A 19096-nucleotide genomic window follows, 5' to 3' on the forward strand; every position below is an offset into this window, starting at 1 on the left:
TATAAACAAGTCATTCATTAATAGCAGTAGGCTGTAAGAGCCTGACTGACGTGTGTGTGTGTGTGTGTGTGTGTGTGTGTGTGTGTGTGTGTGTGTGTGTGTGTGTGTGTGTGTGTGTGTGTGTGTGTGTGTGTGTGCTGTCCTCTCCAGGCCTTTGAACTGCTGTGTGACCTGTTAGTGCTGTACAGCGGTTATTCGGTTCGTTCCCAGGCAGACCTCAAGATGCCGAGCTGTTCTTGCCCTCAAACCCTCCAAACTGAGATGTCTGGCTTCCTCGTCGACTTCATCTTCACCGAAGACGACGAGTATGATGGTGCGCACACGTGTAATACAGAGCCTTCCATGACCGTTTACGGCTTTCTTTTTTCTCTTATATTGTTTTATATATTTTGTTGACAGATTGAACACATTTGAATCTGAACACATCATTTCCTTTTAACTTGATAGTCTAAGCCATACTGTATGTATGTAAAGTATAGGTAGTTCTCTACTTCATATTTTTCTGGGACACTGAATGACGCTTATTACAAATCAAACAACCGAATCGCAAAGGCCCCAATGGATGGATTACTTCCTCTTTGTGCTTGACATGGAAGCAGAGCTTAGCTATGAATGGAAATGTCCATTCTATATATTTATTTATATATTCAAAGCTTATCACTTCCTCATACCTCTCACTGTTACTTCGACCATCTCTCTCTCACTCGCCTTCATCTTTTCCTCCTTCAGCTGACAATGCTTACAACTGCAGTAGGGCTACACGGTTCATCACCAATATTGACCAGTGTTGTTTCTCTCTGTCAGGAAAACTGCAGCCCAATCTGCAACTCTCTGATGATTCACTCTCAGTCTCTCTATCCTCCCCTACCAGATGAGTCAGAGGAAGTGAAGCTAGCCGCTGTCCAACGGAAACGTAACCAGCTGGCTGGCTACTGCAAACTGATCCTCTTCGGAGTGCTGGACCTCAAGGCTGCCACAGATGTCTTCAAGTATTATGACAAGGTGGAGAAAATGCAAAAAAGCAACTGATATGTTCTGTGCTACATGAGTCCTCTTCTATATGCAATGTAATTGACCTTTGAAATTGGAAACCAGCTTTCTCAATACTAGAATGGTGATGTGATCAGTGGGAAATAAACAAAGCAACAAAAAAAGTATTAACACAAAAAGTTAACGAGGGGGAGTAAGTGAGAGAATTAATTAAGGAATGAAGGAAGCTGTGATTGAGAGGAGGGGAGTGAGAACTAGTGAGGACGCTAACAAATGAGTCAAAAGAACAGTGGATGAAATAAACCGAAGTTGACAATGATATGGGAATAATACTTTTACATTTAGACATCTAGTTGACACTGTAATCCAGTGGAAATTTGAAAATCTTCCTGCTGTGAGATTAATTGAAGTCAACAGATCTTTTACACAGAGAATTATCCAACATAAGACTAATAAAATAATGTTTTATATGATAAGCAGCAGCACAACAAAATAAACACAGGTGAAGAAACTAGAATTACAAGTGTGCCTGGTAAAATAAAGCCAGATTGTGTCCACTTGAACCATTAATACTTTGGCTATTCAAAAATAGCAGATCTACAAGTTCATAGCACGGCACCGAGTGCTGCGCTATGAGCTTGTAGATCTGCTATTTTTTTTTAAATCTTAAATTTGTGCAAATTGTTTAATATATACATATTTTTAAAGGTAATTTTTTTTAACATAAATCTTTGCTTCTGGGGCGTGGTCCCTGGAACAAAATATTTTGAGATGGGGTGGTCGGCCATCAAATACATATCATTTTGGGGGTCCTTGACATGAAAAAGTTAGAAAAATGTCGTCTAAATCCTATCAATTTTCTGAAAAAAAAACGTATGTTGCTATGTCAGTGGTTCTCAAACCTTTTATAAATATATATATATATATATATATTATATATATATATATTTCTATTTTTTTCCCCAAAGATTTGCACACATTTTCAAGATAAAAATAAATAAATAGCAGATCTACAAGCTCAGCGGTGCTATGAGCTTGTAGATCTGAAATCTAAAAATGACACAGATGCTTTCCCGGTCTTAATGGATTAATAATGACAATCTTCCTTTCCTTCTCTACTGTAGTTCTATAATGACTTTGGTGACATCATCAAACTGCTTCTAAACAAGAGCAAGCTCATCGATCCAGTCGAGAGTGCCACGACTGTGTGTCTCTGCCTGCAGCAGGTGTGTGTGTGTGTGTGTGTGTGTGTGTGTGTGTGTGTGTGTGCGCGTGTGTGTGTGTGTGTGCCAAGTATGAGGTTCACACATGGAACACCGTGTATTGACAACGCAACCTTAGACAATATGGACCACTGCTTAGTAGAGTATCAAGTAGCTGGGGTTTCACTGTGTCTCCACAATCTTTAAAATTTACTTTTAAATACTGCTGTTGACTCGTGTGAAAAATCCCAACCACCTGGCACTCCATATAAAACAAAATCAAGCAAGCAGGTGGAAGCAACCAATTTTCCCTGTCATATTACAAAATACAGTAAAATAATATTCATACAACATTAAACTACAATACAGAGGAAAATATCCAAGCAAGCTGAATTTCCAGACGGTGCTGTACAAAATGTGTGTAATGTTTGAATTCATTGTGTGTGTGTGTGTGTGTGTGTGTGTGTGTGTGTGTGTGTGTGTGTGTGTGTGTGTGTGTGTGTGTGTGTGTGTGTGCGCGTGTGCGTGTGTGTTCAGCTATTCACATACCTGGACCCTACTGAGAACGCTGGGAGGGAGTTTGAAGAGATCATAGAATTGGCCAAGAAGCTTGCCATGAGCTTTGGTGTCAACCTACAACGCATCCAAGAGCCACTGCAGGCCCTGCACACGTTAGTCCCTCATTATGTCCTTGTTTTGCATTTTTCTGAGGATGTTCTCCACAGAGACTTAACCACATGAACCCTAGCACCCTTGTTCTGCGGCAAACATTCAGCGAAAGTAGAAGATCTACAAGCTCACAACGCATCATCGTGACACATTGTGAGTTTGTAGATCGGTTATTTTGATTCGTTTTTGCGAAACCTCCATCATTAATGTTCACAATGGGAAAACAAAGAAAAAGAGTGGGGACAGGAAGAGTATGAGCAAGGTGAAAAATCTAACAGCATAGAAACATGTGAAAGAGAACAAAAACAATTACAAGGACCTCCAGACATAATTTTAATGTTTAATTGCATGTAGGGTGACCATATTCTAAATTCCCCAAAAGAGGACACTTGGCAGATGGTGCAAAAAATGCACCATCTGCCGTACAAACTCTATTTTCCCCTGTTGGTTCCTCTTGTCCTGACAGCTAAAACCCACGATTGACACAGCCCTGTATAGGCAACCCGGCATGGCGGAGATCTGCAATCAGAGGAGCTCACTTTTCTACTTTGAAATGACAAAGTGTGTGTGTGTGTGTGTGTGTGTGTGTGTGCGTGTGCGTGTGCGTGCACTTCAGGGAGGGTATACGCTTTGCGTTCCATGGCATACAGGAGGTGGAAGGAGGGCTCCAGCCCACAAAGCTGCTGTTTCTGGAGATCCTCAGTGAATTCAGCTTTAAAGTTCTCCCCCAGAACCGAACCCATATGTGAGGAGACACACACACAACACACACACTCGGCTACATCAAACGAAGCCATGGACACTCTATTATACACTCATTATCACAGTGACTTGCATTACCATGTGCCCCATGTTTTCAGTCACTTTATTATTAAAAGTTGAATACAGACCTGGGTAGCTTGAAAAGTTGAATACACCGTTTACATGCTCAGTGAATATCATCCAAGGTCCTTTCCTTTTTGACAAATCCAGAAGTCACTGAATTAGAAGTCTGTGTTGTCCCAAGACATTTCGTTCCACTGTGTACTTGCATATTGACGGGATTACAAATAAAGCTCCACTCTGTAAAATGCTTAATTATACATATAAACGTGCTTAAATCCCTTTTCCTTAATTCCACTTGCTGCAAAGTGCTATGGTAACTACTTTTAACAGAGATGTAAATAACATTTCTTAACCAAGATTTTTAAATTATTTTTTTCACTTCATTCTTGCCGTATTATGCTAACAGAACTGCCATCCTTAACGCCAAGTGCTCCAAGGCTGCCCTCTCCTGGCCATCTGTCAGAATGTACCATCGCTCCTTGAGCACCTCCACATCCAGCCCTACGAAGCCGAAACGCAGGAGGCCCACCGGCCCAGGTGAGATGGAGAAACATGATTTGTCATAATGTTTTTATGGGATAATATACATGTATAATCATAGGAGTCATTGTGTTGGCATTTTATCCCCAAGAACCCAGTCCTCCAGGGTCAGCTTCCGGGTCAGAGAGCGGTATCCCATTCCCGAGCATCGATGAAACTCCAACCTTTACCTCCACTTTGCTCAAAGGGGCAGAGGCTTCCAGTAGCCCATTGCCGAGCAACCTGGGAAGTCCACCCTTTAGCTCCACCGTGCTCCACCATGAGTCAACAATGCTCTTAGGCTTGGATAAAGACGGACACATCTCTGAACCTGAGTCTGAAGAAGAGTTCTCTGAGGGGTATGTTTTTTCTTTTAATAGTGAAGTGTATCTAGGATCAGCAGGTTGCAGATATTTTGGCATTATATAAGAGAAATTGGTTAATGGCCTGTCAATAAGTACATAATTAACTTAAAAGGAGTCATGTATCCTAGAGTAGACAGTCCGGAGTGTGTGTGATTATATAGAGATACTGTAGATATAGATAGATAGATATTCCATGAAATCAAGCATTTTCTGACGTTTTTTTTTTTAAGAAGGCAAAATTAATATTATGTGTTTTCATGTTTTTTTTTTCCCCAGGTCCCAGATGCGCAATGTGAATACCCAGAGACAACAACGTGACTCAGACCTCAGGGATCTGGACTCCCACATGGTTACAATGTAAGAGGGGGCATTAGCCACTAATCTTTCTTGTAAATGTCTTGAATCTTGTCTTTAAATGTCATGTTGTCGGTGAACGGCTTAAGTTGCATTCAAAGTTACTACCACTAAAATGTTTTACGCCTGTGTTTTAAATTATCTTGTCAGTTTTCAATTCTTAAAAATGTCATTCCAAAAATTTAAATATTATTTCCAAAAATAAGATCTGTCATTTTAGACAATAATTCTTCATATTGAGATACAAATAAATAAATCCTGGTTTCTTCTTCGTACACTCGGGTGGTCAGCAAGCAATCGATGCCAGATTAGTGTTTTGCTTTCCAGCCTGTCTCTGATTGAGGAAGATGAAGAGGAACCTATGATTGAGGACTTTGAAGATTTGGAAGAAGGGGAATCTACAATTGAGGACATCGATAACAACTCTGGCAGTGGACATACACTGGTAATGCGTGGCTGTGTGTAAATATATACTAGTGCATATACTGTATATTGCTCCTAATAAATAGGATGGGTAGATGCAGAGGACACATTTCACATATTATGTGCAACTGTACAGTGACAGAAAATACCCCAAAGGAGTGGGGGAAACCAGCTCAATGGCCTAATGGATAGCGTGTCCGCCCTTGGGAGGTTGGGCAGAGTCATATAAAGCAGTGATTCTTAAACCTTTTTGTGCCTTGATATATGTATTTGGCCACGGACCCCCATCTTTAAAAAAAAATGTGCAAGGGACCACCAGAAGCAGATTTGAATGAAGGTTTTCGCTTTAAAAATATATGACGCGCTATGAGTTTGTATATCTGCTATTTTTGAATAGTGAAAAAATACAATATGGTTAAATTGGTTAAAATGATTGTGATGCTACATTACGCCCAAACTATACCGGGCTTTTCAAAGCGCGCGTATGCGTGGTGCGTTTGGAAAGATACAATTGATATCAATGATACCGACTACACCAGGTGCGTGGATAACGCGAGCCGTGCATACGCAAGCTTTAAAATGGGATTGGATCTATAAATGCGAGTGTGCGTGTGTGGGGCTCGTGTGTGTGCACATTCTCTGGTGTGTGTCGGCCGTTAACACATTTTGCTGGGGTCCCCTGGTACCCCCCCAAGGACCATGGGGGTCCATTTACCGAGGAGAGCCAGTAGGGACTGAGGCAGAGTGAGTGAGTGTTTATAGTGTGGCCCCACCTAGCCAGTCAGCGCAGGTGTCGTCAAATCAGGCTGAGCGAGGAGGTAGATTGGCAGATACCGCCCCTCAATAATGCGGCCTAGGCTGGGGCACTGTCCTCTAGGCTGTACTCTGCCCTGTCCCACTGCCTCGCCTCAGTGAGGTGCTTACCTGTCAGGCGGTTCCCCAGCGAAACTCCACAAAATATATACACACACACACACACACTAATAGAAATGTATAGTTTCATTCACCAAAGATGCATTACATCTGCAATTACCTTTTTTTTTGTTTTTATGTTCTTATTTATTTATTTTTAACCCAAAACATCTTTTCATTTCAGGGTCTGTAGGTCATTGTCATTTGATATGGGGGTCCATGGCCTAATGAAAGTCCATATGGGAATCCTTTACATGGAAAAAGTATGAAAACCCCTGCTTTATACAACTAATTGTTCCTCTTTGGTCTGCAGCCATCCTCTCGTCAAACCTCCACCAGGTCCAGCTTCCTTGAGGACCTGTTCTAGTGAGGGTCCTGAAGAACCCGAGACGTCCTGCAGTGAGGGCCCTGGAACCAGGAGCCCCTGGGAGACTTGGAGAAAATGTTCACAATGTTGATATCAGTTATATAACCAATCTCTACTACTGTTTGTTGTAATACATTTGAGTGTGCATTAGAGACATCTTACATGTTAAATAGTGACCAGGCCTAAGTTGCGTTTGTTTGACTCATCTTGCTAAATCCACATTTTAAGTTGAGTTTGTATGACTCTTGCTAAATTCTTGCTAAATCCACGTTTGTCATGGAAGAAGAAAGTCTAAAGGTTTTATGCCTACTTGTTTTGTGTTAAAGGGCAAGACCACTTTGATAGGGTTTTGGGTTGTGTAGTTACCTTGCCATGATGTAACTCCAAAGGTGGGCAAGAAATAAAAAATAATTGCTCCATTGATTAGAAATTGATAATTCAAAATATGCTCCTCATTGACTTACATTGTACGGTAAAACAGCTCTCAAAGTCACTCTTTTAGCACATAAACTAACGCAAACAAAGTTGATTCAGACAATATAGAACATCACCAAACCCAGTACTGTTTGTTTTTTTTATAAAAATGTCAACTTCCTGTTGATTTTGCCATTTTTAATAAGTAGAAAACCTGGACTGGATCCGCAGATCCGGATCCAGATCTTCAAATAGTAAAATCAACTGGAAGTTGACATTTTTGTTAAAAAAACAAACAGTACTGGGTTTGGTGATGCTCTATATTGCCTGAATCAGCTATGTTTGGGTTCATTTATGTGCTAAAAGAGTGACTTAGAGAGCTGTTTTACCGGACAATGTAAGTCAATGAGGAGCATATTTTGAATTATCAATTTCTAATCAATGGAGCAATTATTTTTGATTTCTTGCCCACCTTTGGGGTTACATCATGGCAAGGTACTACACAACCCAAACCTCTACCAAAGTGGTCTTACCCTTTAAGCCCTTCTTGTGTTGCAGTTTGTCTTCCAAATGTTCATATGGAGGCTTGCTTGCCTGAGAATTTATTTTCCTAATTTTGTATGTTGTGAAAATTCTTCCTTTTGATGACAAATGTATTGTTTCTGTTTATCTGTTACCACCGCACTCTGGTCCTAAAAAAAACGTTCAACATTAAAAATGAAGAGGGTCTCACTCAGAAATAAAAGTTTCCTTATTTTTCTTCTTCTCCCATATGTTTCACAGATCAGATCACAAATCACGAAGTATTATTCTAGTAAATTTTGTCTAAAATGGTGGCTGTGGGGCAAATTGAACCAAGATTTGGTTCGCCACAGCCACCAGTTCAATTTAACCCAGAGTATTTAACGCTCTGGCAAACCCATTACAAGCGCAAGGCTTGGAAGTCCGGTGTAGTACTTTGCTTTGTTATCGTCAAGGGAATGTTCATCCCACTTCCTCTTGGCAAGCGCATCCTTCAGTTCCCTGTTCCCTGCATCTGGGTAACAGACTCGCAAACCTCAGTTCCACCTGCAGCTTGTGCACCTGCTGCTTCTTCTCCATCTTCATCTAGTGGCATGGGTGCTGCCCCTAGCTGTGCAGTCTCATCCACTGCTGGAGGTGTGCCGATTCTCTTTTGGTGTTCTCTCTTTGATTGTCTGGCAAAACGGTCAGTCCCTGAAGGCTTGATTTTTACTATGGCCCAGGTTTAAGGACGGTGCCCAGTCTGGTTCGGATTCCAGCATTTCATATGCTGGTGTACCTGGGAACACACAACAGAAATTGTTCTGTCAGACATGGTCAAGCTGGCTAATAATAATAAATCTACATTTATCTCTCTCTCATTCATTCATTCATTCATTCATTCATTCATATATATATATATATATATACACCACATGCACAACTTTACATCCCAGCCTTACAAGGCTACAAGGCTTCTCTTTTTTAAGTTTTCAATATTGTATTAACAATTGCAAATATTAAAAGGTTCTGAATAACAAACTTTATTTAATTGGTTTTATATTGTTTAAATAACCGTTAAAAAAAGAATTAGAGGGGGGAAAAGGGAAATGTGTTATTACATTATTTTTGATAAGTGACTACATTCATTGTTCAAGTTTAAACTTGAAATATCATGTGGGTTAACTTACCCCTTACCTGGGGCAAGTTGAGCCACAGGACCACTTTTTTATTGAGAAGTCATATTTTATGGTCCTTTGTCATAGATGCTTAGTTACACTTAATTTAAATACCCATCCTGAAATAATGGTAGATGTTTAGATTTGACTGCTATCTAATTTTTGCCTTGCTTCCAGGACAACTTAAATGAAAAGTGGGTCATCTTACCCTGTTCTCCCCTGATCTTTATTTGGATTACATGTACTTTTCTATGATATAGGGCCCTATTTGCCACTTGACTGTCATTCATGTCATTCATTTTCCTGAAGAGACACAAATATTATTGTTTTGCCGGTTTTAACCATATTGTATGGGTTTTTAACTGCACTCCAATCTGATCAAGAAGAAAGAATAGAACAGGAGAAAGCGACAGGGAGGGAATGGAAGGTTGTTTATGAAACCAAGTTTACAGTATCACCTTGTGGTTCAAAAAGGTATGGCATGGCCATATAGACCAACCAATCCCCACCACATCACACCACTACACTACTAAACGGGGTATAGCAGTGGTGGAAAGTAAATAAGTACATGTACTTAATTACTGTCCTTAAGTGCAAGTTACGAGTACGAATTACCTTTTATTTATTGTAGTATTTCCAATTTGCAATACTTTTACTACTCCACTACATCTCAGAGGCCAACATTGTACTTTTACTCCACTACAATTATTTGAAAACTTTAGTTACTGGCAACTTTGTAGATTTTGATTGTTATTACCAAACATACATTACCCACTTCAGCCCTGTATATACATTTCGATAATTTGAAAATAGCCGATCTAAAGCTCACAATGCATTGCGATGCGACGCATTGTGAGCTCTGCTATTTTCAAAATATTTTTCTACATTTGCAAACATGTGAAATGGGACATTCTGCATAATGAGTACTTTTACATTTGGTACTTTACGTATATTTTGCCCACACAGATGACAAAACACTGATGTTGGCCTACAAGGAAATATGGCACCCTCTACCTTCAAAGCCTGATCCAACCCTACAACCCCTCCTGCACACTCAGATCAGCCAAGGCATGAAAGGTGAACATTCCCTAGCACACCTCGGGACAACGCTCCACATGCCGACCTCACCCCCTAGCACTTCACTCTCCCTGTACCCCTTCCTGCCACCTTCTGCCTCCAAGATTTTGGTCATTCGTTCTCATGTTTTTGTTAGTTGTATTAGGCTTGTTTTTCTAGACCACAATATTAAGAATGTAATTTAGATTAGCAGTTTATTTAAACGGATGCTAGGTTGTTGTTTTTTTACCTGGTATCCTATAGTTTCAGTATACAGATTAATATTTTTGATATTGTTTAAGCTGATGCTAGGTTCTTGATTAACGTTTCATCCTAGTTTCTTGAGGCACTACTACACTGTCTCTCTACTACAATGCCTAAATTGTAATATTGAAGTGATTTATTATATGCTCATGCACTTTTAAAGAGAAATCATTCCAATCCGTATACAACTCAGACCACCAGAAGTGGGCTTGAGTCCTGTGGGGTGTACCTGAGTGAGGTATGTTGAAAAAACAAGACGGGTGCTTGGACCCCTAATAATTCAGGTCAATTCGGCCTAGAGTTAAATGAAGAAATGGAATGTCGTCATTGTGCAACTGATTGTGCCAGATTATATTTGAAGTTGAAATATTTTCTTAGTTAAAATAAGTGTTAAATACTCTGTATTTTGTTATAGATGTCTGTTCAATAACAGGGGTCTCCCCCCATATCTCCAGTTCTTTAGAACATTGAAAATACATTTTGAAGGATACCAATTGTTTTCCAATCAGGAGAGAGAACGCATATGATTACACTGTTGGGCCAAAGTTCCAGTTGTCCAGAATATATCTCTAAATTCAAATGTGTGGAATGCAGGATGAACCCTACTGATTATAGTGACCCCATGGCCTTTCCTCTAGCAGTGGTTCTCAAACTTAAAAATGTCAAGGACCCCATAACTCTGTCCTGTAAGGGTCCGTTTTGACCCCCTCAAGGAACCCTGAGGCTTTTAGAACCACTGCTCTAGCACCTCCTTTGAATACACAATGTAAGCCCCCTTGTAGTGTGACTGTATACCAATCCTGTGAGGAAATACTGGTTTTAATTATATATATATTCCATTTGGAACAAAGACTGAGGGTCTTCTAGCTGTAGATGTTACTATATTATGATAATTAATTTCTGAATTGCAAATGTTTTCAAATGCGGGTATATTTCTGAAGGGGGAAAAAAAGGAGATTTCAGGGGCAATTTATGTATGTTTTGAAATGTGTTTGGGAGGAGTATGAAAAAGCATGTTATCCATAAGAAATAAACTCAGCCTTGTGGAAAATCTACTGTGATGGACTTGGAAAGTGGTGGACTTGACGTTTACAAAGCATGACATAATGCATATGTGGATAGAACTCTTCTTCATTCCCTAGTGTTAAAGCATCATAACATTATAGCGGCTGTGGGAGATTTCCATGGTAGGAGTCACAAAGACTGCCTATACATTTTCTACAATGTTTCATGCTGCTATATATTTATAGAAACTGTCAAATGTTTGTATAATGCTACCAATAGTGCAGGCTAAGCTAATATACAGCAATTTTGATGTTGGGCAGATTAGATGTCTCCTGTCAGAATTGACAATGAAAAGCTTTTATTCCTGAGGTGGGAAAACATGTTTTCTTGGAAGTTTTAAGAGGTAATATTATTTAAAACAGAAATAACATAATTGCATCCATCTCATGGAATGACATTATGAAATAGTTAATGAAGTATTCAACTCCAGTTCAGTGGCTTGGGAATCAATGCAATTTGCATTAGTCACCAAACTTATTCCTAAGGCGTAGTGTGTACGACACCGCCACCTCCTGTCCATAATATTGAACTACAATAATTAACTACCTGACTCTTGTACACGAATTTCTAACATTAAAACAGTAGCTGTTTGCCTATCTTATTACTTTAATTAGATTGGTGCAGCCTGAATTAAATCACGACACTAGGCTTCTGAGTTTTACACACTTAATTATTAGGGTTTTATTATTGAATTCTATTGCTAGAGTGATCTGGGTGCAGCTGTGCTCAGTTATATTATGGGGTGCTCCTCGGGGAACGTGCCAAAATATCGCGAGACTGTCCAACATTGCCAGTCTGACAACCAAATATCGCGATACTACATAGCCTGAAACGATACCTGCCCCCGTTTAGATGCCTCAATAAAATGATGTACTATGCACATCGAAAAACCAGTGATCACAAAACTACCTGTGATATGTCTTCTTTTATATTCCTGAACCGATTGTATGACAAAGGTCGCAATCGTTCCGAAATAGTGTTTGTTCATAAGCTCTCATTCACTGCCAGGTATTTAATCGAACTTCCGGTGCGAGTTTGCCATCAGTGGGCAGCGTTGCCATGTCCGCTTTTTATAAGCGACTTTGGGCTTGTTTTTCTCAGAGTGTAGAAAAGAGAGTAACGACACGCTTTGATCTCGCCGCAAAGAGGGCTCCTATGGGCTATAGTTCCAAACATTGGAACTATCTCATTGAGATAGACAGAGCACTTCCGCATTCCATTCTTACAATGGGAGTCGACGCTAGTGTCAGAACTCTCTTTAAGGCTCTGGTTTTTCTCTAAAGTTGATTATAAATATTGGTACAGTAGTTGCGGTTTGTGTTTTTTGGGGGGCTTGCTTCTAACTGTATAAGCAAGCCCCTAACTTTATAAGCAAGCCCCCCCCCAACAAAAAACAAACACAACCTGCAACCACCCTTAAGAATCTAAGTATAGTGTCTATAGTGACCCGAATTGAAACAAGCCTATGGCTTTCTTGGGTGTTTTATCCTATTAGCTGACCTTGTTTTGAACTGTACTTTTCATGTGCTTTGTTGTTCTGCAAACTTCTAATAAAGTATTCAATCAATCAATCAAAGTGTATTTGGGCTTGCTTCAGTTTAACCACTTTAACCCATATACATCAGATATTTGAAAACAGACGATCTACAAGCTCACAACACGCCTGCGTTGTGAGCTTGTAGATCTGCTATTTTCAAAAACAAAAGTAAAACATCTGGAACATTTTAAATCTTGTATAGGGGTCCCTGGCTCAAAATAGTTTCAGATGGGTGGTCTGTGGCCAAATATATGTTAATTTTAGGGTCCTTGACATGAAAATGTTTGAGAACCAGACTGAACCACTGATCTAAAACAACATTAGACATTTGACTTATTTTGGCCTTGTTTTCATAGACCGGGTTGCTTGTTTCTCTCGTAAAGTCTGGCAATACTGCCCATGAGCGTCATGGCGCATGCGCGGCATCCAGCGCGTCCCTTCCTTCTTATCTAAGTCAGTGTTGCCATGTCGGCTTATTATAAGCGACTTTGGGCTTATTTTTCTGTAAAGTTTCTTGTAAAAATTGTTAGTTGCGGGTTGCGGTTTTTTTGGGCTGGTTTCTAAAGTGTACTTGTTTATTTAGGCTTGCTTCAAAACAAATTAATTATTTAAACCCGTGGTTCTCAAATATTTTCATGAAAATGTTTTGTGTCACAGGGAGGGAGCATTAATTTGTGTTGTTAAAATGTTTTAAAAATATTCCAAATATTCCACATTTTATTGCAAGTTTTTTTTAAATCCTCAAGATCTTCAAGCTCACGTTGTGAGATAGTAGATCGGCTATTTTCAATTAGCCGATGTTTAAAGTAGGCCTACTCATGAGTCATGTGGCTTCTTTTGGGCTTGTTTTCCTAGACCGGTTGCTTATTTCTCTCACAAGATGTGGCAACACTGATCCAAGTTCCTTGTCTATAATAGGAAAGGAGACACACACCCACACACACCCACACACACACACACACACACACACACACACACACACACACACACAATAATAATATTCCAAATATATATATATTTTTAAATAGCAGATCAACAAGCTCACAACTTGTCACATTGTGATGGATTGTGAAGTTGTATATCTGTTATTTTCAATTAGCCGTGTGTGTAGGGTTAAAGTGGTGAAACTGATAACACATTTTGCCGTTCAAGACAGAAGGCCTTGAACTTCACCAGTGGTGGAAAAATTAGCCTACTCACATTTTTTACTTAAGTAAAAGTATCAATACTGAAATGTAGAAAAACTAAAAGTCCGGAATAAAACATTTACTTGAGTAAAAGTAGGCCTACAAAAGTATTGACATCAAAATTGACATCAAGTACCAAAAGTAGAAAGTACTCATCATGCAGAATGTCCCATTTTTCAAATGTATAAAAATATTTATAAAATAGCCGATCTACAAGCTCCCCAGGTAGCAAATCATGTCAGATTTCTAGTGTGACGACGTCTCCACGCCCCGCCGACCGGAGCGTCCGCTCGTCGGGACCCGACGTCTCCACGTGGCGTCCTTGATCAGCGTTTACCGTGCGCAACGCCGAGCGTCCACCCAGCATAGCGTTGGCGGGACGGGCGGACGCGCCAGCGGCAGAGTAGCGTGGCGCTGTTGTATATGATCCCCCATCCCCATATATAGCGACCCCCCTCCCCCCTGGGTGGGCGATTATTTTTTAATATAGCCTAGATATTGTATTCATATTAAGTGTGTATAGTTCAGACATTTAACCCATACTTTGTAAGGTGCTCCTTTATCCCTGTCCAGCAAACCTCTTTGCCAAAAATAGCTGATCTACAAGCTCACAACATGTCTGCAAGGCGTTGTGAGCGTGTAGATCTGCTATTCCCCCAATAGAGAGGCAAGGGTTCAAGTGGTTATGTATAAATACAGTACCTAACAAAGATTGGCACACAGCCCTCCAAATCCCTGCTGAAGACCCCCAATGTAATAATGCAGCACAGATGTTAACTTTGTTGTTTTCGTTTTATTAGAAAAGGTACACAAATTAAGCAATACATATCCATAATGAAACAAACTTTATTAATTTAAAATATATTTTCATATATACACAAATGCTATGTTGTTGTTTACCAAAGGGACTCCGTATCGTGGAATTTAATGTCATCATAAAACACTGTTTTTATATATCGGTAGTCCAGGATAGTGGTTCTCAAGGCATTCAAAATGGACCATTACAGGTCTGCAACTCCGAGAGCATACAAATGGGTCAATTTGGTTCCATTTGCACACTCTCAGAGACTATGAGACAGAGTTATGGGGGTCAAAACTTTGACCTGGTCTAGGCTCTCCAAAATGGAGCTTGGCAAAGTGACTTGGCTCTATACACAGTGTTACTGCAAGTTCTACTGCCATGAGTTACCCTTAGTTCAGCGGTTCTGAAATTGGGGGTCCGGGGATGCTCCCTAAATTAACACTGACAATGTTATAGTGTAGATTGGGGTCCCCAGAGGTAAAACTCATATCAAGCTGGGGAGGGAGGGCCGGGGGTCCTTGAAATGACAGGGTATGGTACCCCGCGGCCATGCAAGGACCCCCAGAAGAGAAGAGTTGTGTCAAAAAAGCTTTCCATTACTTTCAAGATACATATTTTTTAAATGTTCAAAAGTAGCAGATATACAAGCTGTACATTTCTCCCACACTAAGTGATGTGCTTCAACAGATGTGTGAAAAATGGTTATACAATTAATATGCCAAAGAAAGGAGAGCAGTGAAACTGGAAGTGCAAATTCCATTGATGTGTTAATTCTGTGAAATCCTGTGCGATTCCGTGAAAACTGAATCCATAGGCTCAGTGTAAGTGAGATGTGCTGGAGTGATGTCAGGTCTAGTTATAGCTCTGCCACAGGGCCAGCTGGTTCCTGGGTGCCAATGTGACTTTCCTATCATGTAGCTGTGCTCAATCATCACTCTTTCATTTCATTCCAATTCAATTCAATTCAATTCAATTTTATTAAAGTGTCAAATCACAACAAGTTGTCTCAAGACACTTTACATGTAGAGAAGAGACCCGACATCCCACCCTGAGCAAGCAATTTTGCGACAGTGGCAACGAAAAACTCCCTCTTAACTGGAAGAAACGTCAGGCAGACCCTAGGCTCTAGGGTGGCGGCCTTCTGCCTCGACCGTGTCGGGGGAAAGAAGAGAGAGAGAGGGAGAGACAGACAGAGGAGAGACAGAAAGAGATACAGTGCAAGTAGTAACAATAACAATAGCAGCAAATATAATAGTGTAAGATAGTATATGATAATATAATATAGTACAACAATAGTGTGTATGCAGTATATAATGGTATAATAAAAGAATGTTAAGATAATATACAGTATAGTGTAGTGGTATAGTGTATGTAGTGTAGTAGAAATCCACGGTCGTGCTCCATGGAGAGGCCCGGTCCGCAGTCACAGTTTTGAGCCGCAGCTGGGGGTCCATGGACCTGCGAAATAAAAGAAACTCCGGGGAGCAGGTCCCCGGTTGTAGAATTAGTGGCAGGCCTTACTAGAGCGTGAATCCGTACAGGGTTAATTACGATTGTACCAATGGGACACAAACCCACTTGCAGAGCTTGATCAAGGCGGGGGAAGGAGGGAGGAGGAGGCTGGCTCTTTAGTCCTTCCCCCATCGCGATCCGAAGCTCCTTTGAGGTACCGTATCATCTGCTCCTGGAACGCTGCCTCGGTCACCCCCTTACAGCTCTCAATGCACCTCATGGCCCCTGGAATAACAAAGAACAAAGTCAGAAATTGAACAAATTACTTACTGTACATTTACTATATATTTTAGTCCACATCATTCAGTACTTACTATGCACAATGTCCTTAATTTTCAATGAGCTGAATGCCGTCTTCTTGAACCCAGTCCAGTTGAGTTGTTTTGCCACAGCGTTGGTCATCAGCAAGGGCATCATTCTGTACAAGGCATCCTTCACATCCTTCCCACCCTTTGTGGCTAGATGCAAGGCCTAGAATGAAAGTAAAGATCTTTAAGACAAACAGCCAACACCATGGAAATACAATGAGAAGATTTACATTGCGGTAGTTTGCAAATTAAAACTTACAATGCCCTCTCCAATGCTGCTGTCTTCAGCTAGCTGGCTCTCTAGGTGGATTAGCGCACTCAGGCTGGACAATGGGAGCCCGATGTTCTCTGGTGGGGCCAAATGGGTGGCTGCAGAGACAGTATAGTATGTGCCTTCAGATGTTTGCGAGTGAGCTTGTAGATCGGCTATTTTCAAAGTTTTGTAATAATAATCAAAATCTACAGAGTAACTAGTAGGCTAACTAAAGTTTTCAAATAATTGTAGTTGAGTAAAAAGTACGATATTTGCCTCTGAGATGAGGTGGAGTAAAAGTTAAAGTACTGAAAATTGGAAATACTGCAGTAAAGTAAAACAAAAATACCTCAAAATTGTACTTATAAGTACAGTACTTGAGTAAATGTACTTAGTTACTTAACACAACTGAACTTCACACACAACTTCCCCATGCTGACTGTAAACCTTTCTCGTCATGTGATCTAAATCGATAGATTATAACTCTATGATCTAAACCAATACACAACATCCCCATTAATTAAGTAGCTTGACAGCAGATCAGAACGGTTGCTTAATGGCTGTCTTGAATGTCCTCTGACACGTGATGTCACGTAAACTGTCAGTGGAGTAAAGTAACTAAGTACTTTACTCAAGTACGTACTTAAGTACAATTCTGAGGTATTTCTTACTTTACTGGAGTATTTCCAATTGTCAGTACTTTTACTTCTACTCCACTACATATCAGAGGCAAATATTGTACTTTTTACTCCACTACAATTATTTGAAAACTTGTTTAGGCTACTTGTTACTTTGTAGATTTTGATTATTATTACAAAACATACACTAACCACTTCAGCCCTATATACATTTTGGTCATTTGAAAATAGCAGATCTACAAGCTCACAAGCTTGTAGATCAGCTATTTTCAAAAGATTTTATACATTTTAGACATCTGAAAACATTCTGCATAATGAGTACTTTCTACTTTTGGTACTTTTACTCAAGTACATTTGTTATTCCGGACTTTTACGTGCAACAGAGTATTTCTACATTGCAGTATTGATACTTTTACTTAGGTATGAAATGCGAGTACTTTTTCCATCACTGCACACAGGTGATGGAAATACGTGATAATGTTGTTTTAGTTCAATGATTAATATTTTCTCCTCTAAACGTATATGTGTCACATAATGACCAGAAAGAGTCTTTTCTTTTCTTATTCGAAATCAAAACAAAAATAATAAAAATAAACACACGTACGTAACCGATTTGTTACGTTACGCGATGATGTCATCATCACGACTACGCTAGCGTTTGAAATTGTTTACCGACAGCTGACCAATCAGCGACGAGCAGAGGCGGGCTCATGCGGGATGCTTCAGGTATAAAATCGTTAAGCAAGACGAGCAGCGTCAGATGTGTCTGAGATTTTCATAGTTTCAGTCTCATTTACCCAGAGCTTAACAGCCACTTGACCTGCTTTATCAGCCACTAACGGACGGAACCACCAACCAGAGGAACTTCTACAGATTGTTTTATCGACTTTTTTCCAGCTTTTTCCTCTACAACTGGTGAGTTTGATTTATTTTCATAATGCTCAGGCCGGGGGGTCAGGGGGAAACTGTCATTTTAATGCTATTTTATTGATTATGTTTGATTGTAGCGTGATCTGTCAAAAGTTTAGAGGCTACAATTGTTAGTGGATGACTTTTCGGTTACTGCCGGTGTTTCAAATTGTAAGGAGACCAGATCAAGTTGAGACCGCGTCTACTGTCGTCCTAGTAACAGCAGATGTTGTCCCCGGTGAAAAAAACACGTAGCTGTCCTCGTCAATGCCGGTTTTTTTTCATATCACAATGTCAAAACATACCGATCTGATTCTTGTTTGGGTGAAGAAACGCCAGACAGACGAACACTCACGTTGCGTTGTGGACGGCTCTCCGTTGGTTTTGTTGTTGTTGTTGAGGAAAAGGAAGACAACCACTTCCTGTGTCAGTCTCTCTAACAATAGATTTACACGTTTTATAAATGCAACTATTTGCCATTGGAGTCGGAGTCAACATGTGTAAGGTACAATCACTATTCAGCCCATTCAAAGCGTGCAAATAAACGCATCAATGAATTAATAAATATATAAATAAATGTTCATTCCCTCCTGGGATTCGAACTCTTCCCAATGTCAGCATAAATACACCAGAGAGGCGCTTACTCCGGTGCGCCATTCTTTTCACAACAAATAGGTACCATAAACAAATCATAGAGTATACAACCAGCCATTAAAAAACAAAACAGACATGGTCACAGATTAACTTGAGACCTCAGTCACCACACTGATTTTATTTTACTGGTCTCCAACACGGCTGTTTACTACAGATTTGTTTCTAAAATATCTCACCATGATCATCTATTAT

At 40.1% G+C, this 19096-nt stretch overlaps 2 protein-coding genes across 2 annotated transcripts; one reads left to right on the forward strand and one right to left on the reverse strand.

Annotated features, from left to right (window-relative positions):
* Nucleotides 1-222: 222 nt before the first annotated feature.
* On the forward strand, nucleotides 223-6626 carry LOC308096425 (cohesin subunit SA-3-like; the record flags this gene model as incomplete). Its single annotated transcript, XM_080443847.1, has 10 exons — nucleotides 223-313; nucleotides 872-1002; nucleotides 2115-2216; nucleotides 2730-2863; nucleotides 3478-3606; nucleotides 4093-4223; nucleotides 4318-4564; nucleotides 4847-4927; nucleotides 5252-5369; nucleotides 6573-6626. The coding sequence occupies 10 exons, from the start codon at nucleotides 223-225 to the stop codon at nucleotides 6624-6626; spliced, it is 1218 nt and encodes a 405-aa protein (XP_080299973.1).
* An 8319-nt stretch (nucleotides 6627-14945) lies between these two features.
* Nucleotides 14946-18053, reverse strand: LOC308096426 (uncharacterized protein; the record flags this gene model as incomplete). Its single annotated transcript, XM_080443848.1, has 4 exons — nucleotides 14946-16367; nucleotides 16457-16613; nucleotides 16710-16819; nucleotides 18014-18053. The coding sequence occupies 4 exons, from the start codon at nucleotides 18051-18053 to the stop codon at nucleotides 16222-16224; spliced, it is 453 nt and encodes a 150-aa protein (XP_080299974.1). The 3' UTR covers nucleotides 14946-16221.
* Between the last annotated feature and the right edge of the window lie 1043 nt (nucleotides 18054-19096).

Source organism: Gymnoscopelus braueri (assembly GCF_963280865.1).
Source record: "Gymnoscopelus braueri genome assembly, chromosome: 12".
In the NCBI taxonomy this organism is placed as follows: domain Eukaryota; kingdom Metazoa; phylum Chordata; class Actinopteri; order Myctophiformes; family Myctophidae; genus Gymnoscopelus; species Gymnoscopelus braueri.